Source organism: Argopecten irradians, chromosome 8 (genome assembly GCF_041381155.1).
Source record: "Argopecten irradians isolate NY chromosome 8, Ai_NY, whole genome shotgun sequence".
NCBI classification, from domain to species: Eukaryota; Metazoa; Mollusca; class Bivalvia; order Pectinida; family Pectinidae; genus Argopecten; species Argopecten irradians.
The window spans coordinates 27,079,982-27,103,811 of record NC_091141.1 but is presented as its reverse complement, the minus strand read 5'-3'; the positions used below and the strand labels follow the sequence as shown (position 1 = coordinate 27,103,811).

The window sequence follows — 23,830 nt, the reverse complement described above, 5'->3', positions numbered from 1 at the left end:
TACAAGCAGGAAATATATATTACTGATTACGTAAGAATAGCATTGTCATGTTGCCTTAGTTGGTGGCATCAAAATAAAAACAAACTCTGACCGCTAATTTTATTAACATTCCTTTCCAATTTGTCTATGTGTTAAAAATTACTTTTTCCTAGCGGAAAGTTTTACTCATTCTTTAACATAATTACCTGTTCAGGTATCATATAGCATAAAATGGCTTAAAGACCCTGCACGACATTACTTATAAATAATTCAAATAGACGAAAGATTTATTTTCTAGCAATGTGTGTCATTTATATACGACACATCTGTCCAGATATATTATATAATGACGCTAGGCAACTCGGCGGATCTACCGTCTCCCCGCCAGGATGAAGGTACAGTTAGCGGCAGTGGTAGCCCTAGCTTGTTTTCTTTCAACTATTACCGGTAAGTTAACATACCTTACCAATTATCACGTAAATTAAATTATTCAATCTTGTTAATGGAAGCCATTAATCAAATGGGATTTACTTGTAGATATATTTTTATTGTAACTCAAACGAGAATGGCATCATTTAGACGTAAATTATATACCATATTAGCGGACACAGGGTTTACCCATAAAATATTTGTAAATTCATATAGTTTAGCCGGTTACATAGACTATGAATATTTTAAATATATTCAAACATCGATGGTATAACATTGAATAATTTTTTTTCAACATATAATGCCATGCAAAAATATTATTGTGAAAATTTTACCTGAAACTTGACAACACGTGAATCTCCCTAAATAGTGTCGCACTCGTTAGAAAGAGTAAATATAGTTTTGCATTATCACGATTTTATTCTGAATGTGTGAAGGTTTTATTTATGAAACTTCATTTGTCTGGTAGGTATCGCATATGAAATAATGAATACAGAGACACGCCATTAAAATTCTCGCTTTTATTTTATATTTAGCCTAAAAGTTTGGCTTTGTTTTGAAGGTGTTACTGTATGTATATAAAGATGACAGTAGCTATATCATTCAACAAGAAAAAATAATTTCTTTATTTCACATACATCCTGTTTATCTATCGTAATTATAAATGACAGCGGATAACGTGTCAGACAATAATCCCCTGCCTTTTGGTTACGAGTTCGAAACCCAACAGAGGAATCCCAATAATCGAATTAAAAAGTTACACTAACATACTAATAAGTTCGTTCATTTACTCATAAACGAAAATCAATAAAAAGGTATGTTCAAAAGTCATTTTCCTCTATAGACCGCTTTCCCAAAAACCTGACATATCTGGAATGAATATGTGCTATACCAGATATAATTAAACATGCTGAAAATACTAGTAACAGCCCAAAATTTTATTAAGTGGACGTGATGAATCTTCTATCCAATAATTTGTCGCATTAACCTATCCTGCGAGCAGTTATTACCGTCTGCTAGTGCAGTTAGCTAGGTGCAATTCATTCAAAACCTCGTTTGAATTATCATAAGACGATATTTACATAATCCCTACTTCATAAATGTAAACACATTCCATATATGTCGAAAAACGACACGCACATATGGCTGGTTTTAACGTTAAAAATGACTTACATGAACATTAACATCGAGCGGATAACTATTACTCTATTAAGTAGTATGAACCTGTCTAAATCTAACACCAGCCAGATAAGGTTTGGTGATGTTGATATCATGTTTTGGTGATGTTAATATCATGTTTAATATTATTATGGAACTATAATTGTCATTCCTGTTTTGCCGTTAAACCAGCGTTAATCCACGTTGATTTGGGGTTCATCAAGACACTAGTTAAAATCAAACTTACTTGTCACAACAACCAAAACCATTTCAATTATAAACATGATTAATTGACAGTTACTTGTCTTTCATTGGATTTTATTTTTGTAATTGATTAATTTCTGTTAATATATATTAAAGCAAATACTTTTTATACAAGAGCCTAAATTTTAGACAATATCAATATCTGTATATATGCCTTCCCTCATATACTCATATTAGTATATATGCATTTTCTTTTTCTTTAACTCCCCCCTCCCCCTCAAACCTTACCCTTTACAACATTTGAGATACATATTTGGTTGTAAGGCGGATTCTTAGTTTTGTCACTGATACATATCTAATCTTATTCCAAATAAGATCATGTTTGTTTATCTTATTGGCTGTAAGAGACATTTTTAGTTTTGTCTTTAATATAATTTCGGTTCTTTTCCCCCAAAAACCTTTCCCTTGATATCAGGGCCCGGTATTGTACTGTAAAACTATTCTCAGAAAGATGTTTTATTCAATTATATGATTTTACATAGCCCTGAGTAAAATAAAATCTGTCTGAGAAAGTTTTATAGGGCTTGGCCAAAATGAGTTGAATTATTGGTTGTGCGAGACATTCTTACTTTTGTCTCTTATAAATTTCCTGTTCTTTTATTCAAACCTTTTCCTTGGCATCAGATTAGTTGAATTATTGCATGTGCGAGACATTCTTACTTTTGTCTTTAATACATTTTCTGTTCTTTTTTCAAACATTTCCCTTGGCATCAGATTAGTTGAATTATTGCATGTGCGAGACATTCTTACTTTTGTCTTTAATAATTTTCTGTTCTTTTTTTTCAAACCTTTCGCTTGACATAAGATTAGTTGAATTATTGCATGTGCAAGACATTCTTACTTTTGTCTTTTATATATTTCTGTTTTTTTTTTCAAACCTTTCCATTGGCATCAGATTAGTTGAATTATTGCTTGTGCGAGACATTCTTACTTTTGTCTTTTATATATTTCTGTTCTTTTTTTTCAAAATGTTCCTTTTTTCCCTTGTCATATAATGACATCATATAAATTTGATTATTGTTTGTGAGAGACATCCTTAAAAATATAGTTATTTCTTTTCCTGCTATGCTTTAAGCATAAACTGGAAGGGGAGACTGATTTCGTTGTGTATTTAATGTCGCAAACACAACAAGAACATATAGCAACCTCCCAAAAGATACATAAAAAGGCGAGGTCATATGAAACAACCTTAGGTATTGATATGAATGATGTAATAATATACCCAATATTATATTAATTTCTATACGCTTCACAGTTGTATCTCTTTGTCGAAATCAAGTCTTCCTCAGATTAGCGAACATTTACCTAAACCCTAAGAATGAGTCAACGTCAAATGATACATTGGGAAGGAAATGACTTGGAATGTGCACTTCGTAAACCCTACTTACAGAATATTCATTTTAATAAAATACAAACCTTTTAATCCATGTATGTCAGTTACACACTGTACTAAGGACATATCACATCAACGAGATCTACCGCATTTTTTATTTGAAAAGTTCCAAACGAACCCAATCAACTTAATAAAGTTTAATGCTTCATGCAGGTATCAATGCCGAACTGTAATAAATGAATGGATCAAAGCTTTTCGGATATAACAAAAACATATATACATAGAGATTGTAAACTCCTTCTTTATCTTTGTTGACAGGCAGAGGGGCCTCCCGTTTATCGGTTTATAGGCATTTTGCCTTGGCTAACTACTTTTAAGTGTATTCTTTTAAACATGATATTTTTGCAACAACACAAAGTTTAGATATTATATCATGGTTTGATGTGGTCAGTTTCCCCCATTGATGTTATTTAATATGATTTTTGAAAGCACGAAAATAAGCAATTTCACCTGGTTTTTCGAAAACCAGGCATTCAAAACCGGAAGTGCGTTTTGTTTTATTTATAAATAAGTTAAGATATTATTTTTTCTATCCAAAACCGTACTCAAACCATCTAAAAATTACTAAACTTTTACAATATATCAAAGTTATTCATTTATATTCAACTATTTAAGAGTTTATCTAATAATCCCTAAGCACTTACAGAGGTACATCTGCAGATCGTAAAATTGGAGGAGTTGCCAATCTCTATGTACATTTTATGTATGTATGTTTCTGGATATAAGTACTATCAGTTATGGTTTCGATTCCAGAGTGTATTGCATTGCATGAATGATTCACTTTCCTTCATAATTGATTCAACGAAACATGTATTGTATCTTATTAGTCTGTATGTTTGCCTATATAGTTCAGATAACTCTGATATTAATTAGCTGTTAGTAAAAACATAGATGTTAACTCCGCGACAAAAACTTTTCTCCAAAGAGGTGAAGCAAGTCAACACACACAATCCGTATTCGTAAAGCTTGCATGTGGTGTATAAAGGTTGACATTAACACGTGTTATTCAGATTGTCTCGCCTTGTAAAATTCAAAGAAAATAAATATGCACATATCATTTGAATTACATTGAAACATATTTTTTCTGTCGTTATAAAAAATGTATTTAAAGTCTTCTTATGCACAACAGCATTACAGATGGTTAAGTTTAGTAATGCTTAAAGCCCAATGACAATTACCAGCTGACGTGTGATGGTTCTGTATGTATTAGTATATACTGTGGTAGGTAGTTCGGTGTAGGATGGATTTGGGTTTACATACCGAGACAAACAATAGCCTAAAGTGGAAGGCTTCTGTTTAGTTTTCAGCACATAAGAGCGAGACGTACAATTGTTCAAGTAAGTAGTGCTGTTCGGCACTTAAACATAACAGGAGTGGGACGACTGGTTTTGCCCGTTGTCAGTATAATGTGACAGGATTGGGTGTTACTTGCTGCGGAATGCTTCAGTGATATAGCACTATAAAAAGGATACACACAATACAAGGGAGGCCGTCCTTACATGACTCTGGCTATTGATAGGATGTAAATAAACCTAATCAAACCAAAATGTTGGTTAATAGGAGACACAACATAAATATAAAGACACTTTATAAAGACACAAGCATGGTCATTTCGCAGAAGTCGAAGTTTGATGTTTTTACTTTTTAATTCCTGATTAATTAAATGTTAGAGAGAAAATTAGCATTTAAACAAATGATTTTGACGAAAACTTCAATGTGACAACCCTGGAGAAGATGTCTCATCCTCGTCACATGGGCTGTTGTTGTTATTTCTTTCTAAGACCGGAAATGATATCCACGGACGGAGGTTAATTAATTCATATTCAATGAATGGTATCGTCTGTCAAATAAGCAGAAAAGGGGAGAGAAAAGATGAAGGAAAACTAAATGTAAATACCCAATATAGTCTCGAATTATTAACCGAGTCCCTGCAGTTCGCGTTTAAGAGGTTTTACTGTATTATGAGTTGGTTTTTTTTTTATTGAATATGGATTTTAAATAATTCTGATATGAGAAAGAGATATGGCTTAAAAACATAATGAATTCAAAGAATACAACAAAATGGAGTATGTTTGCGAAGAATCAAATTTAATTGATGCATTCCGAAACAAATTGATTTTATATTCAAACAGGGTCGCACTTAAGAATGCGCAGTCGGTCCCTGGCAATGACGAAGTCGTACCTCAACAGAGGATGTCCTGTTTTGTCCTGTGGAAGGGCCAACCGACGGATTCCCATCAGATGTCGGTTTTCTGACATATACCGATTCCGGGGCCGGCTATGTCGTGGATGTTACGTAAACATGTGTGTAAGCTACCTCTTCCGGACCTATAGAATGGGACGGATGGCCACTGGGTATGTTGTCAGCTTTATTTGTATTACAATTACAAATCCTGGATAGATTACTTTTTATGACTATTTATAATATCATCAGCAATATTAACCCGAAGTAAACTTTTAGGTAATTTCAAATAACACATGTCAAAGATAACATCGAACATTACTATTATTTAATCATACTGCAGGTAACGGAATTTATAATCAAACACAAATCTGTCTCTCATTTTCATTCTCGACTTTATTTATTAATTAACTCGACACGGACATTTTGATTATATTTAGCTGGTCTTTACCGACGTAATACTGCATGCATCCATCATGGAATAGGGTAGGCTGCATATAACTGACCAATAAATGACAATATGATGTCGGCACCAGCACACTAATGTCACTTTGCAGATTGATTTTTTTATCAAAAATATTGCATATCAAACTAATCCAAACGACATTAATAACAACTATTAATGCAATATTATATGTATTCGCTACATAAACTGTAGGTTTGGCAAATCCTATTTTAAAAGAAACCCGTTGAGAAAAAGAGAAAAGGAAAACTAGACGATTAATATAGCTGTAAACGGAAGCCAACAAGGTGGAAAACACTGACAAAAAACACCAAAAACAGGAAGACTAGATCTGCATCACAAAATTCACCCAAGTTATAACTAGACCAAAAAACGTCCAGTCCCTTTAAAACACATTTATCACATACATCGTGCGCTTGTATGACAACACTGAGCAGATTAAACACGTGTTAAAACTAAATCACTCGAATGTGTCACCGCGTGTCTCTCCCTTCTTCACACCCAGCAGTTATTACTTTCCCGTTTAGCGTATTTTGGCTTAATGTTGTATATAACAAAACAAGAAGATCATTTTGGAATAGAAAGAGAAACCCAAAACGTCGAGGTATTGTCGAAGGTATCTCTGCTCCATTGAGAGCGATCAGTATAAGTTATTAGGTAAGTTGATAGCATTTAGTTGATCTAATCATTTCAAAAGTTTTTTTTAATTATCCTATTTTAAGTCCATTATTCATTCAATTAGATATCCTTCTAGGAAAGCGTACATTTTTTTCTTCTATTCCTTGGCGGCCCCTGAACACGGTAGACATATTTTTCTGTTTCCATTGATTTTACTTCTTTCTCAGCTCTTTCTCAGCATTTCATATCTGTGCAGCAGAACATTCATGATGGTTTAATATTCCTGTTTGTGTTTTAAGTGTATATATCCCTATAGTAGATAGATGATACTGTTTACTATGAAATATTCGTGGGTACTTTCTGTTGTGGTTTAGGGGTGAAATAATCGTGGATGGTATATGGGACCATAAAAATCTATATTTCTTTGTTTTTATGTACATGATTGGACAGATTTAACACAACCAGGTAAACGATGAAAGTGTCTGCAATATTTCATGTTAATGTTACAACCAATTATCATGTGGTATTCATTTGAAAAAAATTGACATTTTATATGGTCAAGGAAGAAACTAGCTTCGATGGTAATCTTGGTTCTGTGTTCATTATATGTATCTTCATATCGTTTCAGATAACCAGTATCCAAGAGTGTTCTGTAAGACATTAAATCAACTGTTTGATATCGAAATATGATCTTCCATTACTGCGCCTGTATCAGGCGAATCATATTTCTCAACCCAGTTCCACTCTTCATCAATGTGTGTTACTGCAACATATTTGAAAGCATAAACTTTTCACGTGTGTGTCATAAAAAGAGAGGGGATGATTTCATTTTCATTGGACCGAATACCGACTGGGACCTGATATACCAAGTGATGTGTTTTGATATGGATGTCCTTGAATTTATGGTGATTACTGGAAACTGGCATAAACCCGTGGACGTTTGCGTGTTACATTCATACGACGAGGACTTACCTCTAAATGGGATTACCGTCCTTGTCGACCGTAAGAACAGGAGTGTGAGCGAGACTAATTAGTGTTATAAGTATTTAATGAGCGTATCAGATGTTTTTATCTTAACCATGTGTATTATTATACATGATACAAATAAACAATCATGTATACAAGGAAGAGACCTGCAATTCTAGGACGAAGCACTTGGCATACTGTCAGTGTGTTTTTAGTGGACACTGCCTGATGGGAAATAAACGCCGTAATTAATGTTTCATCTGTGTGTGGATTTGAGGATAATGACTGAATACTGTTGTATTGTCACGCCTTTTCTAGGTGTGAATATGGTGTCTTATCTAACTTGGCATCAATCTGTCATTTCACAACAAAGCAAAGTATTAAATGTGCACATTGCTCATTAGCAACGAATATGAAATTATTTTAGAAAATAAAACAGGATTTCGGCAACCGTGTGTCATCGGAAGATAGTAAAATGGTACTTAAGCAATGACAAGTGTCAGTTTGGCAAGGATTTAATTCTTGTCCGTATAACGAAAGCACGAGTTTTTCTTCCGTGCGTTTAAAAGATAATTGAGCTCAGGTAAATCTCTAATTCCCTGACGATTTATTCTCTATTTCTATATTGTTTTGAATAATGCCGCGGTTTAAGTGGTCTTTGTGTCAAAAGCTTTCAAATGATAACAAGTAAATAGCGGTTTTTAAAGTGGAATATGGGATTCGAATCAAATATGTTGCATTTTACCGGATATAAGTTTAAAAGAAAGAAAAAAAAGCGACAAAGTGATGTTTTTATCCATGAACTTCCAATTAACGTATCTGCATTAACCTGTTTTAACTTATCCAATCTAATCTTTACTATTTCGTTTCATTATGTTCAGTTGATATAAGCATGAATAAGTTTTGTTATCATACTAAATCTTAAATCTGAGACTTTCTGTTTGGCCGATTTTTTCACGCCTCTATAAAAACAATTATGAGTATGGCATTAAAAACCGACATTATCAACGAAATCGCACATCAAAACGTATTTTATTTTGTCAGGTAGTCAAATTAATTTCAAGCAATGATGTTGCTACATTTTGATTCCGTAAATCAAGAATTAAGAACAAACAAATGCAAACCTTTATGAGACTCCACTGCGCGGTTTCACAGTTTGAGAACAAATCTTTTTATTACCCATATGAAATTGGAATAGATGTAAATTAGTTATGCATCTTCTTTCAAAATTCATTGTCTCCATAATGTCTGCGAATATTGATCAAATCCTATTCATACTATTTACATTATTGATACATATAACGTATACATTTGTCATTGTTGAAAAATCAAAAGTGAAATAAAATGCATGAAAGAAATAACGAAAACTGAATGCTGGATTTTGTTTTAATGTTATTTGTTTAAATTAATTAATTGTGTTCTTGTTTGGCGGCATGCTTCTTAAAACTTGAATTGTTTAAAAGAAATTGGATTTTGCATGTCTTGTATTTCAATATGAGTCTTTCGTAATGCAAAGTTAACCTATTTTTAAAAAACTATCCGAGGCAAAAGAAAATGGTTGTTATAGTTAACTGTGGTATTACGCAGGTGAAATTGGGCCCAAAGAAATTAAGTTTTCCCTGAATATCAATTTGATTTATCTGTACAATTGAAGTATTCATCTGAAACATTTACCGCGAATAGTCTAGCAAATGTGATGTGATTATCAAAATATGAGTGACATAAAATATGTTTTGTATGGTACCATTAAATATATTTGATGTTGTTTTCAGGGTTTTTTTCCATAATGCATTGAGTTTACTTCTAATTGAATACTTAAATGATTTTGCTGTTCATGATAATTTCATTGGTCAAGTTTGAAACTGTGATGTTTGTGGTATATATATTAAGTTGTTTTACAAGATGCCATGCTACTCGAACCACAAAATCATGCATTAAAAGGTTGTTTTGCTGGTTGGTTCCTCTTAGCACCTTATTAATTGCTAAGATCATTTGATACCCCTTCCCCTGTATGCGGTATGCAAAATGTGGCGATATTTGTGTGGTAGATAATGAATGTGGTCTTTTGATATTGTGCTTCTTTATATTAGTAGAATTTATCCATGTCTTACCATGATGTCCCACTGAAACACTGTGAAAGACTTCGAACGGCACAACCCACCCAGTCACATGATGCATTGTTTTATCCAATATGTAAGTATGACATGATGTCAGTGTCTAAGAGCCTTGGTGTGGTGGTGTTACGATCTCAAAGGAAAAAGATGAACCCATTTCTGTAAAGTCGGCTCTTTTAAAGGAACATTACTGGAGTTAATGATGTTGACTTTATTTTTTGTCATAAAAAAGCACAGACTTGTTCAGGACACAACCAAAATATTTGATTTTATCGATGATAGTTTACCTGAGAAACACACATTAACATATCAATGGGTTCTTTCTCTTTTTTCTTTCTTTTATAATAAATATAAAATACTGGATGTAGTTCTAAATTGCAATATATATAGATAATATATCCAAATACGCTTGAATTTTGAAGTGTTTCCATCATTAAGACACATTTGTATTTAAATACCACAATTACATGGTACTGTATGTGTAATGGTATAGCGTTTCAATGTAAGATTACGTAATCAGTTAATAAGTCTGTCATAATATTGAACTATGACCTAAAAGTCACTTACCGATAGTGGGTCCATTAATCAAACCTGTCTATATATTATTTGATATAAATACCTCAGTGCTTGATATAGATGAAACAGACGTCAGTAACAAATAAGCTTTGTATATATCTTATAAATTCCAAAATGTGCACACAGAATAGTGACGTAGCAACATAAATTGCTACGTAATCGTTCTTCTCTTGTGCGTCGTCCGCGCGCGCTATGGCGGAGGCTCCAAGAAATGGTCAGGATCCGACGCCGGGAGGCTTAAATACATGCGACACAATCAAACGTGTTACATGACTACATGTGTGTTACTAAGAAACTATAAATAATGATTTATTGATTGAATTTTTTTTTCAATGTGAGCTTGCTTAGGATTAAAAAATATCGAACACGTAGACGTTCACTTTCACGTTATTTTGGGAGGAATCAAAATTCATCGCAAATTCAATCCTTAACATATTGAGACATACCTGAATTCAAGTAATCACAAATATCATTTGTTTGTTTATTTGATTGTTTAACGTCCTATTATCAGCCAGGGTCATGTAAGGATGGCCTGCCATGTTTGGGGTGTGTAGCTTGTATGAAGTGTGTGTGTTTAGGGAGATTCGTATATTCGTGTGATGTATTCTTGTATAGTGGAACTCTTGCCTTTTTTATAACGCTATATCTCTGAAGCATGCCGTCGAAGATACAGAGCAACACACTCCACCCAGTCACATTATACTGACAACGTTGTTCCACTCCCTGTATGCTGAGCACTTAGCAGATGCAGACACTATCATTTTAAAGACTATGTAAATATTAGATCCTGATATTAGTCGCATTTTACAATCATGCAATGGGGTCAGCAGGTAGGATTTTAACACTCTACCTCCTGGAGGGCCAACAGATATAATACGACAGTTGATATGTAAACATTATATAGAAGACCCGATTAGGAAGATTACCGCTAAAATAGGTATGTAATTGCTATTCTAGGTAAGTTCACTTCATTCTTTATTTTCTTTACTTAGGAATCAAGTATCTCCAATGCCAACATGTAAACGTCATTTCCATTATGTTGTAGTCCTGCTGCCGATATTTAACAGATTAACATTTTAAAAAGTGGTTAAAACCACTCTCGAATACCGAGGTCCAAAAATCTCACTTATGTTCAGTAGTTGTTAAGCTGTTAATTATTCATGTATAACGCACATAAAGGACGTGTATGATATAAATGTAAAATTTATAGATGTCTCTGCAACATTATCATTATACATGAACTGCATCTTGTTATCCGCTATAATTAGCTATGGCGTTAGACTTCTATATACAACCCATATTTAATTATTTTTTTGATTAAGAGTTGTATAAAACACGTCATGCAGTTTTCGATTTATGGTACATTTCTGTCAGTTTGATATGATACATAAAGATGGCATGTCATATGCCGCGACCATGTCAGCTGTTTATGGGACATATCGGAGACTTGAAATTGACCAGCGAAACCACTATATCACCATGTGACAGACAAGAGGCGTACAATGAAATCGACAGGCAAAAACAGCTACAAAACAAGAATATAATTATATATATTTTTATAACATACGATTTTCGAATATACACAATCGATTTTTTATAGAAAGCATAATACATGTTCGTGTTGTTTATTAAGCATATGTAAATTTATTTGCATTGTTTACTTTCCAGACGCCTTTTTAAACAGTTCTGATATTTTGAACTTTAACTGAAGATTTCACTTAATTCAACAGATAAGCAATTAGTTCATGCATTTCATGACTCGTTTAATTGATAGATGACGTTGGATATATCGTATTTGACAAAAGATATGTTTTAACATAAGTGCAGTTCACACCTTCCTCGCTACAACGTCTTCAATGTAAATTAGATTAATCAACGTCATGGTTCATTTTTAATTGTTTGTATCAATTAAATATTCTCTAATGATTTAGGTTGAAATCACAATTCTTATATTATTTTCAGTTACATATAATTCCTTTGTTTTAGTACAGATGAAAATTATACTCATACTGATTTTTTTAACTATTACACTGACAGAAAGCAATCTATTTAACCATCAAGCTATCTATGGTCTTACGCATTTTAAGATGATCGTCTGCAAAGCTCTGGCATCTATATAGACCATATACATGTACTCCATAATAATATAGTTTTTAATAGCTATATGAGAAAACTTTGTCAAATTGATTAGTATATTTTCTTTTGTAAACTAATTACAAAAAAAAATCGTTTTAAAACTACATGTGCACCATGACTATAATGCTAAAAAGAATGACAAGAATAAAGTGATTTAGCGGTAAGATGATCCCATTTATATAGAAGATCACCCTTAATGAGAATATATCTCTAGCGTACAGGCCTTTTAGTAGTGTGCTTACTTCACTAGACACATTAGCCACCTGATAATCGACCATACGCTTGTCAAAAGACTGTCTTTCACAAATATCCTTGTCTCCATAGAATTTGTTACGATCCAAGTATAAAATCAATGTATTTTGCATGTTAATAGATTCCAAAAGAGATACCTACAAAGAGCGGATACCACTCGGGTTTTTAAGAATATAATCTATGAAAGGCTTATTGATTTTCGTCAATGACGAAATCGTTGACATGTATGAAATCACATACAAGCACTGTACTCCAAATGTCATCTGGAAAATCCCCACATTCTTAAGTTTTGCATATATGACAGAGGATTATGGAATTGGATTTGAGTTTCGAGTGCAAGCTGATCTAAACTTTGCATTAGTGAATGTAATGAATAAATGCAATGTTTTATGCATTTTATTGCTTGCTATTCATATAAAAGGAATTTAAAGGTCGTTTTGACATAACTTTTTATTTTAGAGTTCAAATCACAAGTCTTTTCCTTGTTCCTGGAATTAGAGATCAAAATCAAATAGTTAGTTGTGAATTATTTTTGAGCATTTGCGGCCAAGGTTACTAAATACCTTTTAAAACGACCTATATTACATGTATATGTAATATGTACATAATTGTTTTTTCACGTTGTAATTATTTTAGTTGATGTGATAAAAAAGTCACTCCAACTGTTTTTTCCCAACATATCTGAACTTTCAAATGGTTTCAATTTGGTTTCTTTAATTTGAAATGATATGTCGTAATACACCGTACATCAATTGTCTCGATCCTAGCAATGCCCCGCGAAAAAGTATTAGTAAATATGTTTATATTTAAAAGTTCTTATGATAAATCAGGATGTTTGACAGTATATTTTAGTATGGCATTATATACGACATTGTACCAAGATATACATGTGCTACACAAATATGATGGTGTCACATTATTGCAATCATTTGAATTTCACTTTGCGAAAATATTTCCAGTCAATTTGGCTAAAATTGGATGGCAGGATATTATCTTGTTAATTTTCAATCTTTCGATGTAAAACATAGTTATAAGATATTAGACAGGCTGATGTAGGGTTGTGAATTATAAGACCCTGGGGTCTCACGTTCCCCCCTGGGGAGGGGGTCAAGTTTACTATAGTTTATATAGGGAAAACATATTTTTGAGCATTATTTGGTCATGTGTAATAGGAAATGAGTCAAACTTTGTTAGAATTATTAGCCTGAGATAGTGTTTTAACATCATATCCATATTGGTCCTGGCCGACCCCAAGGGGCCAGAGGGTGGGGCCAAAATTGGTCAAAATGGCTAAAATATCAAAAGTCTCCTTCTGAATTTACAAATTTGATGGATCCAAATACTCTTAATAGATTGGAAGGTCTTTTTAAGGCCCTTTACAAAAATTGTGAATTTCATGGCCCTGGCATCTCAGACTTTCCCCTGATTAGGGGTCAAATCTATTTTAATTAATATTGGAAAAATACGTTTATGAGCATTATTTGCTTAATTTTCAATAGGTCAATCTTGGTTAGAATTATTACCCTGTGATAGAATTTAAGCATCATATCCATATTGGTCCTGGCCAACCTCCAGGGGTAGATGGACGGGGCCAAAAGGGGTCAAAATGACTAAAATAAGAAAAAAAAATCTTCTGAATTCACAGATTTGATGGAACCAGATACTCTTCATAGATTGAAAAGTCAGTTATAAAATCACTGACTGGTTTCAAGGGCCTGGTGGGCCAACAGATAGTGTTTTTGTGTCTTTGTTTCATTCTGTATCCGAACTCAGGTGACCGCTAAGGCCCATGGGCCTCTTGTTTTTAATTGAAATATTTACTTCAGTTTCGATGATTATGGAGCAATATGATATGAACGGAAAATCATAATTTATTTTGTTATAGTCGGCAAAGAACATGTCTGTATTTGCTTTTGCTTTTCGAGCAATTTTACCTTTTCTAATAGATTTTTCTTGAGCATGCCTGACAAAAAGGGCTCACTAATAAATTTGATGTTTAGTCCATTATAGAATGTTTGACACAAAAACATTGTTGCACACTCTAAAATACCTACATCATATATTTAAGCAATTATACCACTTTCCAAATATCTACATCACTTGAATGTAAACAGATCACATCATACCAAAACCGGTGGTGTCAACGACTGCCTATACCAATGATTGCGTACACCGAAATAAAACGCTTGGTACTGTGAATTCAGTCATTTCTCATAGTGGAAACAGGGCAAACATTGTTTGAGAGGGTATTTTACAGTATTCTGTCTATCATACGGCTGTTCTCACGAACTACAATTTCACATTCAGCCAAACAAAGGCCTGTACCATGCCCAGGTGCTGTTTTTTGAAAATCGCGTGGTTTTTCTCCAATAGATTTTTGTTTAAGTGAGGACAGTAATTATATGTTGCATTTTTAGAAACTGCAATCATTTTGTCACCAACACGCAACATCTATAAGAGTGTTGCATGAAGCATAAATGCGACATGAGTGATTTCCCAGTCACTGTTGACACTCGAAGCGGAGCTTCGACGCCAAATTTGCTTCGCATACCAAATTACACCTTAGCATACCAAGACACGTTCGACCCCCTGATATGGCTGCAGCCATCATAGAAAAATCCAAACGCGTTTGGTTAGGCGGTGCTATATCACTTTGGCAGGACTGGTACGAATCCGCAAATGGAACGCACGGCCAGTTTTCATTTTATAAACATCGAGTCAATATTACTTTTGCGAGCTAAATCTACGTTGAGTTTTTCAGGGTAGCGTCCTATGACCATCGTTTTTCTTTTAATTAACATGCACATCAGATAATTTGCATTTGTCAAAGAAACTACATACTTATAAGGACCTTTGATTCGGTTTATATGGTGTTATACCGCCCTAGTAGAATTAAACTTAAAGGAAGGCGTAGCCCGAAGTCATTATTTGATCGTACCAGGTCAGTTTAACACCATATAGACCACAACAAATGTCCATCAACTATAAGGTTATTAATACATCAGGTAAGTTTACAAGTTTTGTAATAAGTTACATTTCACTGTTTCAAGAAGGCAAAATACAACATATCGCCATTTTTAAAGGATACATTCATTCACTATATACATCAAATTTTATAATGCAGAGAAAGACGGCCGCCGTCTTTCAACTTCGAGTTCCCAAACTAAAATAAGGAGATTAAGGATAATCAACAAATTTATCAACAATTAACCAAAGCTAGTTATAAAAAATTTCTCTTCATAAGTTAGCATATTACAAGAATAGCATCTACTTAGAATGTATTAGCAGTAAAAGCGTACATTAACTTAAAATATCTTCAGCTATCTACACGGAATCTGCAATGTGGTCATGCGTAAAGTTTGAAATATATTAAAGATGCTCCACCGCCGACAGAACATAAATCATATTCATCATTTGAACAATAATTGGTGTTTAATCGTATATATATATGCCTAATTAACACAAAAAATAATATAAAACAGTTTGTTTCGCCTTTGGTGCGTGCGCATTCAGTACTTCGTTCCATATAGGATATAGTGCTGCGGAATTTTTTCGGGATGCAATTAATTATTTTTCATATTTTTATCTTGAAGTAAAATAAGAAGCTCAAACTTTTCAATGGTGGTAATGGTGTAAACTAAGTAACTTTTGTAACTGAAGAAAAATACTAAATCGTCAGCTCCTGTTTTTGATAGTGAAAAAATACCATTTGTCAGCGGTGGAGCATCTTTAAACTGCAACTTAGATGGAAATAAATAATAAATGGATATAATTTTATGATATTATTTAATCATTTATCAGTATGTAACAGACAATTTTAACTAAACATGGAATAAATAACACAAACATTTACAGAATTGTGTCAGAGATAAGTTGTGGGTAAACTCCCCTGAATAGGCCACACGCTCTTATCTACATGATTGGATCTGTCAAATGCTTTAGTTGGGGAATTCCTAACAGAGTTACCGTTCATGATTCCCACGTGATTTTTCTTCCCAAATGCAGAGGCTGTTGTTATGGCATATGTACTACTGCGATAACAGCGAGAGTTGGACATACAAAACACTTCTTTACAACCGCGCCGAAAGTTAGAGTTACAGCATGCATATATCATGGGTTTGGCAACTGTGGCGAGAAGTAGTAAAAATAGGCACACAATGAAAATAGTTGGGTTCATTTCTGTCGGTAAATACAAGGCAACCCATAAAACAACACAAAAGAACGGCAGAAACAGCACCATAGTGACTATCGTCATAACAATCAACATTTTGACCATCTTCTCCTTCGTCCTAGGCACGTTATTCGTTGTTCTTTTAAATCGGAGACATTTTCCACTTGACCGCCATATGAATCTTGTCAGCCGGAAATAGATGACTCCGACCACCACCGCGGGGATAACGTATTGTAGTAGGACAGAGCTTAGAGTGAAAGCTAGACTAGTATTATTGATAGGATTCACGAAGGTCGGACAAACGCTTTTGGACGCGTTGTCGTTACTTAATATACCAATCTCTTTATAAAAATATAAACTATAACTTGACAAGAGACAAGACAGCAGGCAACACATTACGATCATTCTCTTTGCAATTTCTCGTGTGACTTTAAAGCTTAGTGGGTATACTATTGTATAGTACCGGTCAATTGCGATAGATGTGAGGATATACAGGGTGACGTTAGGGAAAACCGCCTGTACAAAACGTACACATCTACACATAAAATCACCAAACACCCACTCACTCAAAATTATCCTTCCGCATTCCAATGGTATAACTACGAATATAAACAGCAAATCTGCGCATGCGCAAGTGACCACAAAGTAGTTTGTTGTAGACTGGACACGTCGACTCCGGTAAATTACTATACATACAAGTAGGTTCCCTATAACACTAATACACCAGAGCACACCGAGCAGAATCACTTCCGGTATAATTTGGACCAATGGCCGATCTCCTTCCAAGCCTCGTGGCCTCAGAATGGTGTAGTTGTGATCAAACATAATCTTGGTGATCGACTGTGTATTCGTACAGACATGAAGCTGGTCGGGCTATAAAAAAGTAGAAATAGAAATAGATTAATATGACGCACATATTCATTATCATGTAAAAATGGGATGGGATATGCTTATATATAAACCTTATAAAGACAATTAAAGTTCCTCTGAATCTATCTACATTAGAATGTGTTTAAAGGCCCACTACCCTTCCGGAGCAAATTTCATAGGTTTCTTAAAAACGTTTAATAACGTAAGAAAATACATATCGATGGCCTAAGATGAGGGTACAACACCAAACATATGCAAGATTTCCTGCGTAATATATGAAACTGTTGATATTCATTTCGCTGTTTTGCTGTCTGGCGAATTAGTATTCAACTACCGCGCGGTAATTAGGACGACGGCCGGAAACATAAGACGACCCGCGTTATGAAAATTAACATTTTATTTATTTTAATTATTTTGTTCAGGAGATGACGATGAGTGTAGTATTAACGGTAAGTTAATAACTTTTGCGACTCTACACAATTATCGATCTCGTTTTACATTCCCATTTTAAAAAGTTAAAAGCCGTTTCGGAAAGGTAATGGGCCTTTAAGTAAAAGTCAGGATTATACTTTTTTGCATTAAAGGATTCAGTTAATTACAATCACAACCTTTGAATGATCCTAAAATAGATAGGTTATTTTTTAAACTCAAATAAGACAAGTAAAAGGTTAAATGGCACTGTCTCTGAAACAGTGTCATAATTTTAGCTGAAATTACTTAAGAACAGATTTTATTTGAAATATGATCTTAATTTTTCTCTTTCAACTAATAGTATACCCATAAATGCCATACTTAACAACACAAACGTCACAAAACACACCACATCCGGTATTCCCATACATACTACAGATAGTTAAGTTAGTCATGACGGATCATATGGCTAATTTGGTCTGGTTTTATGTTTCTCCATGCCGTCTTGTTTATTATTTCTCCATACCGATGTGTTTTAAATTGATAGATGTGTTTTTCCTATTGGCAAGTGACTGTTATGTCTCTAGAATTCCTCTCCATTGTGCTGCTAAATATTTGTCTACTTTCATTGTCCCGTATTATTGTTCGTATCATAGTAAACGTGTTCGTTTTGTGTGTCATGATAAAGGGACAGATCGCCTCGAAAATTTCACATTTTTTTATCCACACGGTTGAAATTACTTCTTTGTCACATAGATAGCTAGTTGTCATAGATGCAACTGTTGATTCCAGTGGAATTCTATCTTGACCATGGTATTGATAACTTTGTTTTATCGTTCTATTACCATCCAGGATCATTTAATGGCGTGACATGTTTGTTGAAGTCGGAACAGCCTGCGAAAAAAGTACCTGACAACTGCCCCATAGGATTCGAACTCGCAACCCAGAGGTGGAGGGAGAACGTATGGTTATTACGTCAGGACAATGATAACAGTAGTATGACTGTATAATATAGATAGAAACTTTCAGGACATGCCATTTATATCGTAGTGGTATAACGTTAATCTAACTTTACATTGAATATTTCGATACTGATATTTAGCACCACATTTGATTTGTAGAAGGATTGGTTTGTCGGTAAAACGTGACATGGTGGGGTGAGTTGTTTGGTATAGTTCAGAATAATATTGAATGGTTCCTAGGAAGAGGAGAGTGGCAAAGTAGAGAAAAGTTTCATTTAGTAGTGGGTCTCACGATACATTTTGCAACTTTTTACATTTAAGGTAGCACGTGTAGTATTTAAAGCTAACTTTAAAATTGTTTTTATCACAATGTAGACAGCATTTTAGGTGGGATGCTCTAATAAACGTATTTCACTGTTATAATACAACATTATAAAACGATAAAAAATAATAGTTTGTGAACACACATATTTGCCAAGGTTTTATTCTCTGGTATATGCTTTCATTATGCTTCGATATTTCTACTTAATTTTGGATAAAACATTTCTCGTGATTCAGATATAGATTATGTTGACAATAGAAAGAGAGAAATAGAAAAGAAGCGTATAACATTAGTATGTGCAGTTTCTATTCTTCTTAGCCATTATTATCATATTCATTGATTTATTTATTCATCTATTAGCTGCTTGAGGTGTGTTATGACCAGAAATTAAAATTTATACATTTCCACACAAAATAATTTACAAATACTTCTTTCCGTTTTTTTAAATTATTTTTTTTTCATACACCAAAAAAGGCTTAAAAACTTTAAAGTAAATGATGTTACCATTCTTTTTACACGAAAAACAAGGCAAATGCTCATTTTCGTATTAACATATGTATTCCTACAAATGAATAATTCTTCCAAACAAACTAATGAGATAAGTCAAAAATCATGAAATTAAAATCCCACATATTTTTGAAAATGGACGCCAAAGGCAGCTGTTCAAATAAAGTCATATTTCCGAAACTAAATGTCAGCTTTTTAAAGTCGTTATATTGATAATGACAGACTCAAAGCCTTGATTAAAATTAGGATACTTGTTTACGACATATTCTCTCTAGAATGACGTAAGCATATCTATAAAAGGAGATTTATACGAAATCCTGACTAAACGAAATGCTAGATAATTATTATCCGCACAACGTATCGCCAATTAGATATTGATTATTTTCTGCTGCAGATATTGTGTCCATAAAGTTTTGGAAAAGATCTTTGTTATTCTAGTGTCAAAATATAGTATAGTTATTTTAAAACGCAATCGTAATGTTGTATATACCACTTACGTGTATTCTTTTAAGAATTGAACGTCTTTCAGTTGGCATTCATAGCCAACTGAAAGACGTCCAATGTTTATATTTACATTTGGTTACAATTTTATGATGAAATCCCAAGGGATTTTGCATCTATAATGAACAAATCATTCGTTATCGGCAAGAATGGAACAGCCATTTTAACAGCCGTTTTCCGTTATTGCTGGTACGATAATTATGACGTTACAGTGATAATGACGTTACAATAAGCGAAGGAAGTTCATAGACTATATAAATGCCAACTGGTCTTGGTAAGGTTACATAGAGGGACTGCAGTAAAAATGTAAATATAACTAAAAACTTTAATTCTTATTCTTGAAATTGAAAACACTTATATAGAATTTAATCAAATGACTCTCGTCATTGCTAGACTGATAAAACATCATACTTGAAATATCCTATTTATTTAATTGACTCTCGCATTTAAGGATTGAATTAATCAACTGCGAAGCAATTAATGTTAAAATTGTTTCAAGAGGAACTTAATCGACCTAAGCAAATTTCTATCTTTATATTTCAATTCATATATTTCAATATTTAATATTTATATTAACAGTGTAATCCAGATGAAAAAAAAATAAAAAAACACAAACAATTAAAATAGATTTAGAAATGATTGCAAAAATCGTCCGCCAAAGTCGCGGAAGCATAATGCCTAGACTATGTGATACGATTGACTCCCGCTTCGATTCAAAATGGAGAGTCGTCGTAACGTGATGGAACCGACATTGTTCTAGTGGTTTATGTACCCTTTAGCCTTGATACAAGTTAAACAACTGATTGAATTAAATCAATATTCATTTTTTATAATATTTACGTACTATTTACAGCCAGGATAATTTAAGGACTGAATCATGCCGCCGAAGACACCAAGCAATACACCCACCCGGTTACATCATACTGACAACGTGGACAGAACTCAATTTAGATATGATATTAATATACACGCCAAAGGAAAGGAGGGACGTTATGAAGAATAGAACAAATACAATGTGTATCGAGGCACAATTCTAACATCCTACCTAGAAGACAGAACAATCTATTTAATCACCTTTACCCCAACATATCAAATTATTATTAGAATTTTGTAAATAGTATATATTTTTTGGACAATTAGCTTCAAAATAATATAGCTAAAAATATGAAAAGACAATACAACAGAATAAATACCAATATATCACAGTTTCCAAAACATGTAAACGAAGCATCGCATACAAAGAGGAGCTTAAATTTATTTTGCCATTCAGCTACTTGAAAACAGTAAGTAAATATAATAGTAAATTGCCTCCAACGTGTATGCTATTACAGTATGCTGATGTTGTGACTCTCCGTGTTACAGTCGCATATAGTGCTATCTCACTGAATCGTATTTACAGAGACATAGAATAAACACTTGAGATAACAGAGATAAGAACGATAGTACACAATATAATGTGATATTATATTGTAAGTTCGAGTGAATAACTTAGGTTGCCTTTTTACAATATAGTGATGTCGCTTAGTTGGTTGCTTATATAAACATTTAAGAACGGTTTGTTTATTTCCTTCTGGAAAGACACACGAACAATGAGGCTGATCATGATTTTAAGTGATTTTAAACACATTTGAAGCTGCATACAAGTAACTATATCCAATGTAATATTCATGAAATTAAATTTCATAACTGACCGAGATCAACTTTTAGTCTTTCGATAACATATACACTGCCCTCCAAAAGTTCTGTTACACATGCATTTTTTTATCAATAGATTTAAAAAAAAAAATAAAAAAAATTCAATATTCTTTTAGTTATCACATGAATATTTTATACTATTATAATATAATTACTATTTGCATACATGTTTTGGTGACTATTGTTTTCTTTTTCTCACCTTTCGAACTCATATCTGGATAGCATTTCCCTAGGCAACTGATATCATCATGTTCATAGTTAGAAGGACGGGCAAGTTGTTGTTCCATCATAATACGCCTTCCGATAACAGTCAAGTCGAAAACCAGCATTCAAAAAGAAGATATTTATACACCTTCCAATAACGAAACGAAGAAATTTCTTCTGTGTTAACCATGTACCTTACAAATAGCATCCAGGTGTACCACTTCCTGTTTATGATCATTTTACTGTTACATTTTACATCTAGTATGGAAATGGTCAATGTTTACTGCCTCTGGTTAGTGTCAAGTACTGGCGGCCATCATTAATCCGTCGTCATCTTATATGGATTTATTTACACCATTGATCGCAAGCAAACCTCACCACTATTCACACACCGATATGAATTGATCATACCTGGATTATTCCATCCTAGTGCGTGCTCTATCGATCGTAGATCCTTGTCACTGATCTCATCAATTCTAGGCTATCGTCATCCTTGCTCTTTCCGTTGCCTCGTATATCACCAAACATTAATTCTCCTGCAGTTGACGATTATTTCGTTTGCAGTGAAATTTCCAATGTGCCCAAGATATGAATATTCCTAGAATTACTGTCATGATAAGAACGGTTGTTTTTATGTTTCAGGCATTGATGTCACGTGCGATTTGTCATCATGGACACTGTTATACGTGACGTCAGAAGTCTTCAAGTAGGAAATCGATGGGAGTGTTAAAAGTCCTCTTGACTTGATTAGCACAACTGATGTATACGGTGGCAACAATGCTGAAATGCGTGTATATGACACTTTGGAGAACGGTTATATATCCCTAATTAGGAAAAATCTAATCAGGAAAAATGAAATGATATTGAATGTTGATATGATGGCGCTACAATCAACCCTGTCTAAACTTATCATTATAACCAAGTAAACAACAGGGCAAAATGTGTTGAAATAGACCATTTGTGACCCTAATATAGTGGTTTGTTTAGGAGGTGGTCTTTATACAGAGGTGGCCGCTAGGACATGATTAACTGTATCTACAGTAACTGTGTGTATCACCTAAATCTAAAGAAGATTATTTATCGACTTGGTGGCCTTGATTAACACTAAGTTAGCGACACCAATTATACCGTGAATCCGTCATTTTCGCGGGGATGATATTTTCGTGGTTTTGTTGAATATAATGGTTGCTTGAAAACTGTAACCTACGAAATAATAAGTAAGTCCTATATTAGTATTAAATCGCTAAGTTCTAATCGTTGAAATTTTTACGTCAAAATCGAGGAATGTTATACCGACGGAAATGACCGGCTATTATATTAGGACTAAAAATATCAAAACAAAACTATATCACATAAACCAAGACAGAAAACGCTCTCTCTGGTACACTTGGTATTTTATTCTGTTTCAAAGACGTTGACATATAAAGGAATTAGTTTTGTTGACAATATCTTTAATCAAAATCCTCCTGTGACTTGCAGAACTATAGTTAACATATAACGGTACATAAACCCATTGTTATTATACCCCATATACAGGTTTAATCACTTACACAATGCTGATCTGTAGCTCTTAATAATAGAGAGCTTTGTAACTGCAATCTGTCCTTGACCTTGATCATCGTCAATCGCGTTATCAGCAGTTGTTTACGGAGCTGTT

At 33.6% G+C, this 23,830-nt stretch overlaps 1 protein-coding gene across 1 annotated transcript; it reads right to left on the bottom strand.

The window, feature by feature from the left end:
- Positions 1–16,299: 16,299 nt before the first annotated feature.
- LOC138328869 (probable G-protein coupled receptor 19) lies at positions 16,300–22,812 on the bottom strand. The gene is made up of 2 exons (XM_069275584.1): positions 22,169–22,812; positions 16,300–17,574 (listed from the first exon to the last, which is right to left on the bottom strand). The coding sequence occupies exon 2, from the start codon at positions 17,524–17,526 to the stop codon at positions 16,393–16,395; it is 1,134 nt and encodes a 377-aa protein (XP_069131685.1). The 5' UTR covers positions 17,527–17,574; positions 22,169–22,812; the 3' UTR covers positions 16,300–16,392.
- Between the last annotated feature and the right edge of the window lie 1,018 nt (positions 22,813–23,830).